General features: G+C 41.2%; 1 protein-coding gene across 2 annotated transcripts; it reads left to right on the top strand.

Annotated features, from left to right (window-relative positions):
- The first annotated feature begins 932 nt into the window (after positions 1-932).
- nupr1b (nuclear protein 1b) lies at positions 933-3,185 on the top strand. 2 transcript variants are annotated; one of them, XM_078270257.1, is made up of 3 exons: positions 933-1,245; positions 1,337-1,472; positions 2,656-3,185. In XM_078270257.1, exons 1-2 carry the CDS (start codon positions 1,149-1,151, stop codon positions 1,462-1,464), a joined length of 225 nt encoding a protein of 74 aa, XP_078126383.1. In that variant the 5' UTR covers positions 933-1,148; the 3' UTR covers positions 1,465-1,472; positions 2,656-3,185. The 2 variants fall into 2 exon arrangements, with proteins under 2 accessions (XP_078126383.1, XP_078126381.1); XM_078270255.1 differs by having other exon boundaries at positions 934-1,245; positions 2,672-3,185.
- The last annotated feature ends 9,180 nt before the right edge of the window (positions 3,186-12,365 follow it).

Raw genomic sequence — 12,365 nt, 5'->3', positions numbered from 1 at the left:
ACCGGAGTACATGTACTTAGTTACGTCCCAACACTGGCTGCAGCTTTAGTTATTCCTCTAACCTGCACTTGTTAACTCTTGTTTTTTGGTCTTCCCCGCGGTCGCCTCGACACGCTTAGACTGTAAATATTTGCAGAAACATGAGCTGAGCGGTTCAGTTGTGTGTGTGTGTGTGTGTGTGTGTGTGTGTGTGTGTGTGTGTGTGTGTGTGTGTGTGTGTGTGTGTGTGCAGGAACTTGTAACACAGCCAGAGTACACACAGATAGCATATCAGCTGTATGGTCTGACTGAACCAGCCTGCATGCATTATAACCTTGTTTTACTGTAAGTAGGTCATTCATGCTTGTGTTGTGTTCAGGTGCTGGATACTAAGTTCTCCTCTGTTTTTTAAAGAAAGAATTAGTTCTCAGTCTGCAGGCTCAAAGGTCAGAGCAGGCAGGATACAAATCAAAATCAATAACATTCAAAAACACAGCAACAACCTCTGCAGGGTCCGAGTTTAATACCACCTAATAAAAACAGGGAGGAGGAAAGATCAACCTGCTGACTGAAAACATCCTGCTGCTGCCACGGCAACCCTATCTTAGTGTGTGTGTGTGTGTGTGTGTGTGTGTGTGTGTGTGTGTGTGTGTGTGTGTGTGTGTGTGTGTGTGTGTGTGTGTGTGCGCTGTCATCTCATCACACCGCTCTGACCTGTGTGTGTGTGTGTGTGTGTGTGTGTGTGTGTGTGTGTGTGTGTGTGTGTGTGTGTGTGTGTGTGCTGTTATCTCATCACACCGCTCTGACCTTTGTGTGTGTGTGTGTGTGTGTGTGTGTGTGTGTGTGTGTGTGTGTGTGTGTGTGTGTGTGTGTGTGTGTGTGTGTGTGAGGGGGAGTGGTGTCTGGAGGAGGAGCTCCGTGTCTCCGTTATAAAAACAGCGGGACATCTCTGCAGCGACAGCTTGTTTTTCTGCCCGAAGAGAAGAGAAGAGAAGAGAAGAGAAGAGAAGAGAAGAGAAGAGAAGAGAAGAGAAGAGAAGAGAAGAGAAGAGAAGAGAAGAGAAGAGAAGAGTGGCTTCCAGTTCGGAGACTTTTTTTTACTTTTATTGTTGTCGTTTCTGAAGTGTGACAAACTTTCTTTCTCGGAGCAAAATCTCAGAGAAACAAACATGAGTCACGTCGACGTGAAGAACCTGAAGCCTTCCAACTTTGAAGGCGAATACTACGACAAATATGAATATTATAACTTAACCGATAAATACACAGGTAAGATATGGCGTTACTCTTTTTCTTTTTCTTACATTCTGGCTACGTTTGAAGCCGCAAAATCTTGACTGAAAGGAACTTTTCTTCACAGAAGGCTCAGCCCGTAAAGGCAGGACGAAGAAGGAGGCCAGCGACAACACCAACAGACACAGCCCCTCCGGACACGAGCGCAAGATTGTGGAGAAGCTCCAAAACACGGAGAAGAAAGCCAAGGAATGAATGCTGAGGTGAGACCGATATTATGTACCGAAAAGAGCGCTACATCTGTGTTTGTCTCGTTAACTATACGCCGAATTTAGACGTGGGTGTAATAAGTGAGGTCGGTAAAGTTGTTGAGTCATTTTATGTGCTCTGTACTTTAACATAATCTGTGTTGTGTGTGTGTGTACGTGTTTAAATTGACAAATCTCTGAATTACATCTGGCACACGGAACGCGATTGTGACTCAAAAGCTTTTTATGCTCTCATTAGTGTTATTTCTTTTTGTTCATGTCTTTATAATCCTGCGCCGAATTAGAGAGTCCCTGGTATTGTTCTGACCGGTTAAGTCTCTGAATCATTGTATACTTTCACAACTCAGCAGAAACGTAAAATTGGCACATTTCTTAATGAGGTTTGGCATATACAATTTTAAAACGTAGGTGGAAAGTTTAGAAAAACTCAGTGTTGATGATTCTTAGTTTTGACAAACTCAGTCACCAAGTTGAACTTTCCCTTTTAAGAATATCTTCCTTAAACTGCCCATCCTCCACAGTTCACAAGTGGATGTTGCTGTCAACCAAAAGCCAACCTGCACTGGGAGAAGTGTTTACTCTTTGTACATCTATGTAACCCTACACCGAATTTGAGAGGGACTATTTTACTTGTTTTTGATAAAGTTGCTGAATTATTTTATATGCTATATGATTTCAGGAAGTTGAACGAACCTTAAATTGGCAATTTTCCAAATGACGTTTGGCATGTGGAACTTTTGACGTTCCAATTTGTGTGTGTGTGTGTGTGTGTGTGTGTGTGTGTGTGTGTGTGTGTGTGTGTGTGTGTGTGTGTGTGTGTGTGTGTGTGTGTGTGTGTGTGTGTGTGTGTGTGTGTGTCATCAGTGAAGATGCTGACTCATTGTATGTGCTCTGTGCCTTCATGAGTCACTAAATACTTTAAGTTAAACAATTTCGGAATGACATTTGGAACATGGAACTTTTTAAAAATGTTTTTGAAAGGTAAAAATACATAGTGCTTAAGTCTGTAAAATGTTTATTGTGTTTTTATTTAAATATAAGAACATATTCCTGTCACCACTAGGGGGCGCTAAATACAGAACTCTAACCCATAACCCTGGTATGATTTGGATGACTGGATGTTTTTACCAGACCCACTGTCTCCGGTTCAGTAAAGTATCTTTTTTACTGAACCCAGATGTTTTGTAACCCAGGGCGACTCGGACGGCTCATCCCGGATACCGACCATGGCCTCCACGGCAACAGAACAAGACGTACAGACGGCGGGAGCATCCGGTTTGACCTGCAGTGTGCCACGCGGAGGCTGCAGATCCAGATGTTCCAGATGAGGAGGAGTTCTTCATCGTGGCGACTCCTCCGGCCACCCCGCAGGTTGTCGTGAAGAACTCGCCTGTGGCGCGGCGGCGTGCCCCTTGCGGACCGTGGTGGCGTGCACACGCAGCGATTCTGCTGATGGTGACAGTTTTTGAATGGATTTTTCTTCCTATATTATGTGTTTTTTTTAAAATAACATAAAGCACTTTGAAATTTGTTTTTGAAAAGCGCTTTATAAATGAAGGTATAACTCTGCCTCTGATTGGCTTACCCTGGTATTCTATAACCAATCCAACCAACGAAGGCAAAGAGTGCTAGCCAGACGCAGAGTAGGGCGGGACATTCACATTTTCAAGTGTTTTTACTATTAAAACCAGTTCTTAAATGACTCGACTCTGTTGTATTAATTTCACTTCTGAATTCAATACTGTGATGAATATAAGTACATTTCAGAAGATATTAAATCACAATACTCTTATGTACAGAACTGTAACTTCAACTTTATTTATAAAGATAAACATGCATACAAAAAATTAGAATAAACAATAAATGCAGTTTTTCAAGACTAAAACTATAACCGTTACAAATAAAAGTTAATGAAATAAAATAAACACTAGGGATGAAAATAATAAATGATTATCCCTCCTGTTGTCCTCAGGTCAACTTTGACCCATTTTCAAAAAGTTTTTATATCAGAAATTTGGGTTTCTTTCAACCATATTTTAAAAGAAAATAACGTGGATGGGTCCATATGACGCTCTTCACATGTCAAAAATGATCAGTTCACTACTTTCATTGAATTTGGGTGTTTTCGATTTTAAAGCATGTGAAGAAAAGTTGATAATAGACCGGGGGAAAAAATGTCAAAGTGACAAAAACATCGAAAAAAGTGACAAAAACATGGGGAAAAGCTTATAATAAAACGTTAAAGCGCAGAAAAATATTGACAGAAACTTAAAAAGTGACAAAAGTGTCAAATATATATAGTATATTTTGACCCAGAAAAACCAAACGTTGCATGGTCGACGGGGAAGTTAACACTACTGTGAGAGAGTGACAGTGGGCCTGTCAGTACCCGATCCGTAACGCCTGTAAGATCCATTCTGCGCATGCGCATAATTCAGCGCATGCGCAAAAACTCAACGTGTTTTACGACACTGCCTGATCAGTTCTACGCTTGCGCGAACACCGATAAACTTCACAGCTCACATGCACGCATTGGCGTAAGGATGTTTGGACATTTCTGGTTACCAGAAGAAAACATTAGACAGTGACAGTAGACCGTTATGATGGCAGAGATGAAGTTTACAAGGTGTTTGCTGGAGTTGCCTAAAGTATCTGTTAATGATATACGGAGAGTCGTCCGGCCATCCAGTACAACACCATGTAGCAAATTAAATAAAGGCTTCAAATTTTACGTTTCATCATTTCTTTGCATCATTCTTTCTTTGGTAATTTGCTAACGCTAGCTAGCCTGAGCTAGAAGCCTTGCTTTGGTGTTTTAAGTCATGACTCCGTCCTGCTTTCAGGTTAATCATGCTTTAAATAAAGTTTAAGCATGTGTATACCTCTCACTTCATGTGTTTGTACTTCGATGAAAGTATCAGGTAAAAACAGGGCTACAAATGAGATCTCTGTGAGAGACCAGCTAACTCCTAGCAAACTATTATGTAGCTCAATGCTGGACATTTCACCCCAAATTCCGGTCACTTTACTGTATTTGTATTTGTTTAGTATTTGGTTTAGAAGCCTTTATTGGTGATTTTTTATGGTACAAAGTCCTGCTACATACGTACATATGTAGCTAGCTATATATGCTCCGCTATGTCGTGTTAGCATGCAGCTACAATAGTTAGCTATGAGTATGCTAACGTTAGATCTTAGTGGAATGAAGCAGCACTTTCTAACGTCAAAAATCACAGATAAAGGCTTCTGAACCAAATACTACACAATCGAACATGTTTCAGCAGGAATGTGACCCGTATTGGGGAGAATTTAACAACATTGCCAGCTAAGATGACATGTTTACTGCCGTTAGCATGTAGCTACTATAGTGGTATACAGCAGTGGTGGCTGGAAGAGCTGTCATCCTGTCTTCAAAAGGACACTTATGTACGTTTACACTTCATCGCATTAATAATAGACAGTCTATGGTTATTAGTCAAGACGAAGTATTACAAGTAAAAACATTAACATAAACAACACAACAACGACGTCGCTACACGGTTTTGGATCAGTGACAAGTCTCGATTGTTTGTAGCTATGACTATTGTATAATAAAGATTTAATAAAAAAGTTGTGATGTTTGGTCGTAAAGTGTTTCAACGCATGCGTGGTACAAATCGCACAGGGACATTGTTAGTTTTCTACTACGTAATTATGCACATGCGCAGAACGGATCTTACAGGATCGGGTACTGACAGGGCCCCCAACCTCTGCACCCCCCTATGCATCTGCAGGATGTGATGTTTGTTTCTACCAGCAGAGGGCAGCGACTGTCAGTCCCTACAGACTCTAAATATGAGAGAGAGAGAGAAGGAGAACTTGTACTGTATATCATATCCATAATTTTTAACACAATCACAGCTAACAGTAACTTTACATGTTTTACTGTCAGAACTGCAGTTTTAAAAAGTGACGCAACAGTGAGGAGTTGTATAAGCAGCAGTATTAAGAAGTATTCTTAACATGTTTTTATTTTTTTTGTAATTAGTATGTTTGCAACAAATATGAAAGCTTAATTTCAAGACAGAGTACCAATGTTTTCACCACCAAACTCCCCTCATATTTCTGCTGTTTTTATGAAAACAGCAGCCAGCGCTGGACGAAGTATTCAGATCCTTTACTTGAGTAAAAGTACTGATACCGCACTGTAGAAGTACTCTGTTACAAGTTCTAGTCCTGCATTGAAAATGTCTCTCTTTCTGTCTCTCTCTCTCTCTTTCTGTCTTTCCAACCAGTTGTGTGTTTAATGGTCTAATCATTTCAGCTGGACTTGTAGGTGGTTATATTGTTGGCTAGTTTCATTTAGAATAAAACATCAGATTTTACAAACTACATGTGTTTTGTGTGCAGGAATCTTAATGTGTAAAGTAACTAGTAACTAAAGCTGTAACAGATGAATGTAGTGGAGTAAAAAGTCCAATATTTCTCTCTGAAATGTAGCAGAGTAGAAGTAGAAAGTGGCATGAAAAGAAAAGACTCAAGTAAAGTACAAGTACCTCAACATCTGGACTACTTATCCCACGGACTAAAGAAAACATCTTTTGTGTCCTGACCTCTTAAAATACAACAACACACACTCTCTTTGTGTGTAATGAACAAACCTTAAATTGGCAATTTTCCAAATTAAGTTTGGCATATGGAACATATGGATGTGTGTGTGTGTGTGTGTGTGTGTGTGTGTGTGTGTGTCTGTGTCTGTCTGTGTGTCTGTATGTCTGTGTGTGTGTGTTTGTGTGTCTGTATGTGTGTATGTGTCTGTGTGTCTGTGTCTGTTTGTGTGTCTGTCTGTGTGTGTGTCTGTTTATGTGTGTGTGTGTGTTTGTGTGTCTGTATGTGTGTGTGTGTGTGTGTGTGTCTGTGTGTGTGTGTTTCTGTGTGTGTGTCTGTTTGTGTGTGTGTGTGTGTGTGTGTGTGTGTGTGTGTGTCTGTGTGTGTGTGTGTGTGTGTGTGTGTGTGTGTGTGTGTGTGTGTGTGTGTGTGTGTGTGTGTGTGTGTGTGTGTGTGTGTGTGTGTCTCTGTGTGTGTGTGTGTGTGTCTGTGTGTGTCTGTGTGTGTGTGTTTAGCTGACTTTTTGTGTTAACTCTTTGTTTACCATGCACAGACTCCCACAGACTAAAGAAACCATCTTGTGTATCCTGAACTCTTAAAATACAACAACACACACTCTCTGTGTGTGTAACGTAGAGTGTGTCCTGCATGCCTCTACGACGTTAGACATCCAATAACAGACATTATTAGAGCTCGGTGCAATATTCAACGTTTTTTTTATCCGGGGGGGTGGCGAGTGCAATATATCGGAGTTACGGGGCGTTTTTATAGGGAGGACAGTCTCAACACAATCCTTCCTGGCCTTTGGACAGAGCCATGCTAGCAGTTTCCCTTTGTTTGCAGTCTTTATGCTAAGCTAAGCTAACCAGCTGGAACAAGACTGTATTATCACGCTGAAAACTTCAACAAAAAGATGGAAACACACACACACACACACACACACACACACACACACACACACACACACACACGCACGCACGCACGCACGCACACATACACACACACACACACAGGGTCGGCATATCATATCACACACTCATAACATCAGACAATCATCTGTCTCTTTTGGACCAGTTGCTTGGCAACCAGGGGAGTTTCTAAAAGCACTGGTATCTCCTCTGCAGTGTGTGTGTCCATACAGTGAAGCTGATTATGTAACACACACTCATCTCTATAAATATTTCCTGATCCCGGCTTCAAACAGTCCTGCTGGCTGCAGGTGTGTGTGTGTGTGTGTGTGTGTGTGTGTGTGTGTGTGTGTGTGTGTGTGTGTGTGTGTGTGTGTGTGTGTGTGTCTGTGTGTCTGTGTGTCTGTGTGTGTGTGTTCTGTTTGTCAGATTTACTCAACAAACAGACAAAGAGAGTGGGGATTAAACACAAACAGGCTGATAATCTGCTGTGTGTGTGTGTGTGTGTGTGTGTGTGTGTGTGTGTGTGTGTGTGTGTGTGTGTGTGTGTGTGTGTGTGTGTGTGCTGATAGTTTCATCTAGTACATTTACTCTAGTGCTGTACTTTTACTTCACTTGCCTTTTTCAATATTCTGCAACTTTATAGCAAGGAAGTAAGATGAGGAAGTATAAGAGCGCCAAATGTCCTGGTAAGGAAGGAGGTTGGGGGGGATGGGCGGGTGGGGACTTTCACCCAGGACACCGGGGGTTCAGGTCCCGTCTGACGTCGGGTTGCGTTTCTCCAAAAGTTAAGTTGGTCTCAACTTTTCGCTGCGTATTTTTCAACGCATTCTCATGAACGGGTCCGTATTGTATCATACGAAAATGTATGCACAGCAAAACGTATACGATATCCTACGAAATGAGGAAAAAGGTGAGGATGAAGAAACAAACTAAACTGTTCAAATGTGCAACTTAGTGCATCTAACTGAAGGCTTTTTGTCACATTTTTCGCTGCCTTTTGTCGCCTTTTTGTTGCTTTTTTCACTGCCATTTGTCGCATTTTTCGCTGCCTTTTGTCACCTTTTTGTCACTGCCTTTTTGTTGGCTTTTTCGCTGCCATTTGTCGCATTGTTCGCTGCCTTTTGTCGCCGCCTTTTTCGTTGCTTTTTGTCGCATTTTTCGCTGCCATTTGTCTCATTTTTCGCTGCCTTTTTGTCACATTTTTTGCTGCCTTTTTGTCACATTTTTCCCTGCCTTTTTCGCTGCCTTTTGTCGCCTTTTTCGCTGCCATATTGTCTGTGAAATGAGGATGAAGAAACAAACTAAACTGTTCAAATGTGCAACTTAGTGCATCTAACTGAAGGCTTTTTGTCACATTTTTCGCTGCCTTTTGTCGCCTTTTTCGCTGCCTTTTGTCGCCTTTTTTGCTGCCTTTTGTCGCCTTTTTTGCTGCCTTTTGTCACATTTTTGTCACTTTTTCACCATATTTTGGTGGGGTTTTTTTTTTACTTTTTTTTTTTTTACTTTTTTTTTTTGCTGCTTTTTCCCCCAACTTTTTTTACTTTTTTGTGCTTCATCCACTTTGTCACTCTAAGAAACATCTGTGTAGTAACAGCTGTGTGTCTATTTTAACAGTGATTCACATTTGTATTTTAGTTTCTTTACATTTCAAATTGCATAAACGTGCTCCGAAAACTTTTGTCGGTGAGGTTTTGGGACACTTTTTTCCAACATTTTGGGCGTTTTTTGCGATGTCTTTGTCATATCTGAGATATGAAATGACGCTGTCGTGGGGCCATCAAATTCGTGTGATCTACATTAAACACACTAAAACTCTGACCATGCGTATTCATCACTTCCCACGTACAATGCACCTTGCATTGTGCAAGAGCTAGCCCCACTCTGACACATTCGGGCTGCCGTAGTCTACCGCAAACACAGGCGAACGCAGTCTGAAAGCAAGGCAGCAGCAGGAATGTGAAATCAAATCCTACCACAAATGGTATGCAGTGTAGGAAGATGTTATATTCATAGAAGACAATAAATTATAGATGATTATTATCTTGAATTAATAAAAAATAATACATTTGTTTGCATTTCTTTCTGTTGACAAGAGGTGCCCCCCAACTCAAACCACAGATGGATGTTCCAATCGGCTCGTTTTAATACAGACCCTCCCCAATAATTAATTAATTAATTTATTTATTTTGACGTTCACCGATTTAGCATTAAGCTTTGTATCAGTAGAAACACGGTAGTATTTTTGAATGACCGTGCTTCCCTCCCTCATGTCCCCCTGAGACGAGAGATCTCTGTATTGTGGGTCTGGAAAAAATTTGATGACGGAAAACGACGATTTTTGCGTCATCGGAAGATTTTTTGCTCAGACACAATGGACTACAGTCAGTAGTAGGAGCTACTTCCGCATGTTTTCAACCAGCCCAGGGTTAGATTTTTTGACAGTTTTCAGTGGTTATGAAGAGCAATATGAGAGAGAAATTTGGTGATCACTGATTGTTGTTTAGGTACATTAAACCATGTTAAGCTTTTTCACGTTAGGACTTAAATAAAGCCCATGAGAACCATGGAGAGTCAACCACAGCCGCTCCCCTGCCCTGCTGAAAATGTGAAGCAGATTCCTGTCACACGGGCCAATTTTGCTGACACCTGTGCGCAATTTCACAGTAGGCTTTCAGCCAACAAATTGATTCTTGAGCAAATTCACTCCTCTAACAAATATACGGAATGAATGTTTCCAATAGGGACGCTATCTGCTCTATCAAATGAGGTTACATTTGTGTGTGTGTGTGTGTGTGTGTGTGTGTGTGTTGTTGGTTAGAATAACACTGGTAACACTTTACGGTAAGGGTACATGAATTCATGCATTAATTAATTGATGTAGGCTATGTATTATTATGCATTTATATAATTAATGATTTATGTATTACTGCATTCCTTAATATCCCATGAATCATCAGGAATTGACATGTTCATAGTCTGTCATTCGTGACCTCATACATGAACAACACAACTAAAGCATTAGGTACGTGGGCACATCATTATGAATTATTAAGCATGATCATGATTATTTATTTTTCTGCAAAAAAATGTGGTCATCACTGTGCAAATTCTGATTTGAACACAACCTAATGCTTTAGTGAATGAGAGGCTATGAACTCATGTCAATTCCTGATGATTCAAAAGATATAAAGGAATGAAGTAATGCACAAATCATGAATTAATTCATGCATGAATTCATTATTCATGTACCCTTACCATAAAGTGTTACCATAACTTTAGTTCAAGCCTGTGGCAGCAGTTCCAAATAATTCGTTTAGTGCCATGCAATGAAAAATACCTTTTCACAAAGTTTTTCACAAGTTCAGTGCGTGCATTTTCCAAAAGAATGCTTTAGTTCTGAAAAATAAAGTTGGTCCCACACGAAACTCACTCAATGACCCTCATTTATCAACCTAACGTAGAAACCAGCGCAGATATGACCGCAGAAATCTTACGACAGGCTTCACGTGTGATTCATGAAACGTTGGTATCACACCAATCAGAGCGTAAGAATGTCGTACATTGATAAATGCAGCATCTGGAAACGAGCGTAATTTAAATATCACGCCCCAATATATTCTCGGTTTTGAGGCCTCGCCCCTACAATTTACGACATGGAGATACGTAATCCGGCTGAGAAGCGGCACTTTTCAGAGGTGGAGATTGAAACCCTGATATCTGAGGTTTGTAGATTTGGCAGCCTGAAAACTGTTATTAAAGGCTGTAGAAAGAATGTGGAATGGAAAGAGATCACTGATGCAGTCAACAGTGTTGCCGTGGTAAATCGGACTCTAGCTGAAGTTTATTTAATTTATACATCCTTGACATATGTATGCTACAGTCCTAATAGTAATATACAGGCTTATATTGCAATCTCTTAGGCCTATATGGTTTACCTATATTTAAATAAACACACAGTAGCGGAGTTTATGCAGTGTCTTTTATTTTACTTTTACTGTTTTTTTCATGAGTCAGAGCCAGGCAACAGCTGTGAGGGAGAGCGCGTGTCCTCTGCCCCCAGTGCAGGACCACCACCCGACCCTGTCTCCTGACAGCAGAGGGGCTGGAAAAACAAGCCGAAATAACTCGGTCAATGGCAGAAATAAATCGTTCACTTGTGGCCATTAACGACACTTTAAAAGAGAAACGAAAACCTGAAGAATAAAAAGAAATGGAGCGCTCCACCGTGGCCCGTGCGCGTACGTGTGCACTGTTGTACCGGCGAATAGAGGTCTTTTAAAAGAGCCAGATCTGCCATTGCTGATAAGTGATCAACTGATGACTTCTCCTTCTCCTGTTAAACTTTTTATATGCTGCACCGCAAGTCCACATTGACTCGAAAACTTGCGTACACAAGTTCAGACCAGACGTGAGATTTTATCGCAGCCTACGCTCACGTTCAAATTGATAAATCCCTTGCTTTGCGTAGGAATCGGCGTACGCCCGTCCTACGCCTGTTTTTGGTCGTACGCACGTTTCATAAATGAGGGCCAATATCTTTTAATAGCCTATTATTTCTTAGATATGTAGGCTACATACCAAGAAAATTCATGAATATTAACTGAGATACCCCATTATGTTATGAGCAGTAGGCCTATATGTGCTGTTGGCAAAATTGTGTCTAATCTGTCTGTGTCTATGTCTGACCTGGGCTGGCACATGTTCACGTTAAAAAGCGTGTGCGTGCAGGAGCACTGCGGTCTTGAGCAAAGTGTCCCGGTTGACATACTCAGCGGTGAAACGCAGAACGAGGGCTGGACGCGGCTGGACTATGAGCTAGCTAGGTGGAAAGCTAACGCTAGCCGGCCACCTGTTCCATCCATCCTGCTTGCAAGTGTCCGCTCATTAGACAACAAACTGGACTACATCCAACTTCAACGAAACTCCCAACGCAAGTTCAGAGACTGCTGTGTTTTTGTTGTTGTGCAAACATGGCTGAACTAGTGGAGGTGGGCTGTGTTAACACAGACTGGTGCTTGGATCCAACTAACTGGTAACTGCTGGTGGAGTTTGTGACTGTTAAATGCCGACCATTCCACGCAAATTTACGGCGTTAGTTGCGTGATGGTCACGCAATTATTAGGTAATTATTAGGCAATTATGTTATGTAATTAGGCAATTATTATAACAGGTAGCTAAGCATTAGCTTCAGGCTAATTTATCATGGCTATTAGGGATGGACATTTTATGTAATTTCAACATTCGTGTACTCACATTGAATTATATAGCTCGAGTACCCGAGTTGGTTACTCGCAAAAACAACTGAGACACTGCCAGTAAAGTGATCCAGACTGGTCCTGGCTAACGCCGCCATGCTAACCCTGCTAACGTTACCGGGGGACCAGGCAAG

The sequence above is a fragment of the Sander vitreus genome, chromosome 15, assembly GCF_031162955.1.
Source record: "Sander vitreus isolate 19-12246 chromosome 15, sanVit1, whole genome shotgun sequence".
NCBI lineage: Eukaryota > Metazoa > Chordata > Actinopteri > Perciformes > Percidae > Sander > Sander vitreus.
This window is presented reverse-complemented; position numbering and strand designations above follow the sequence as displayed.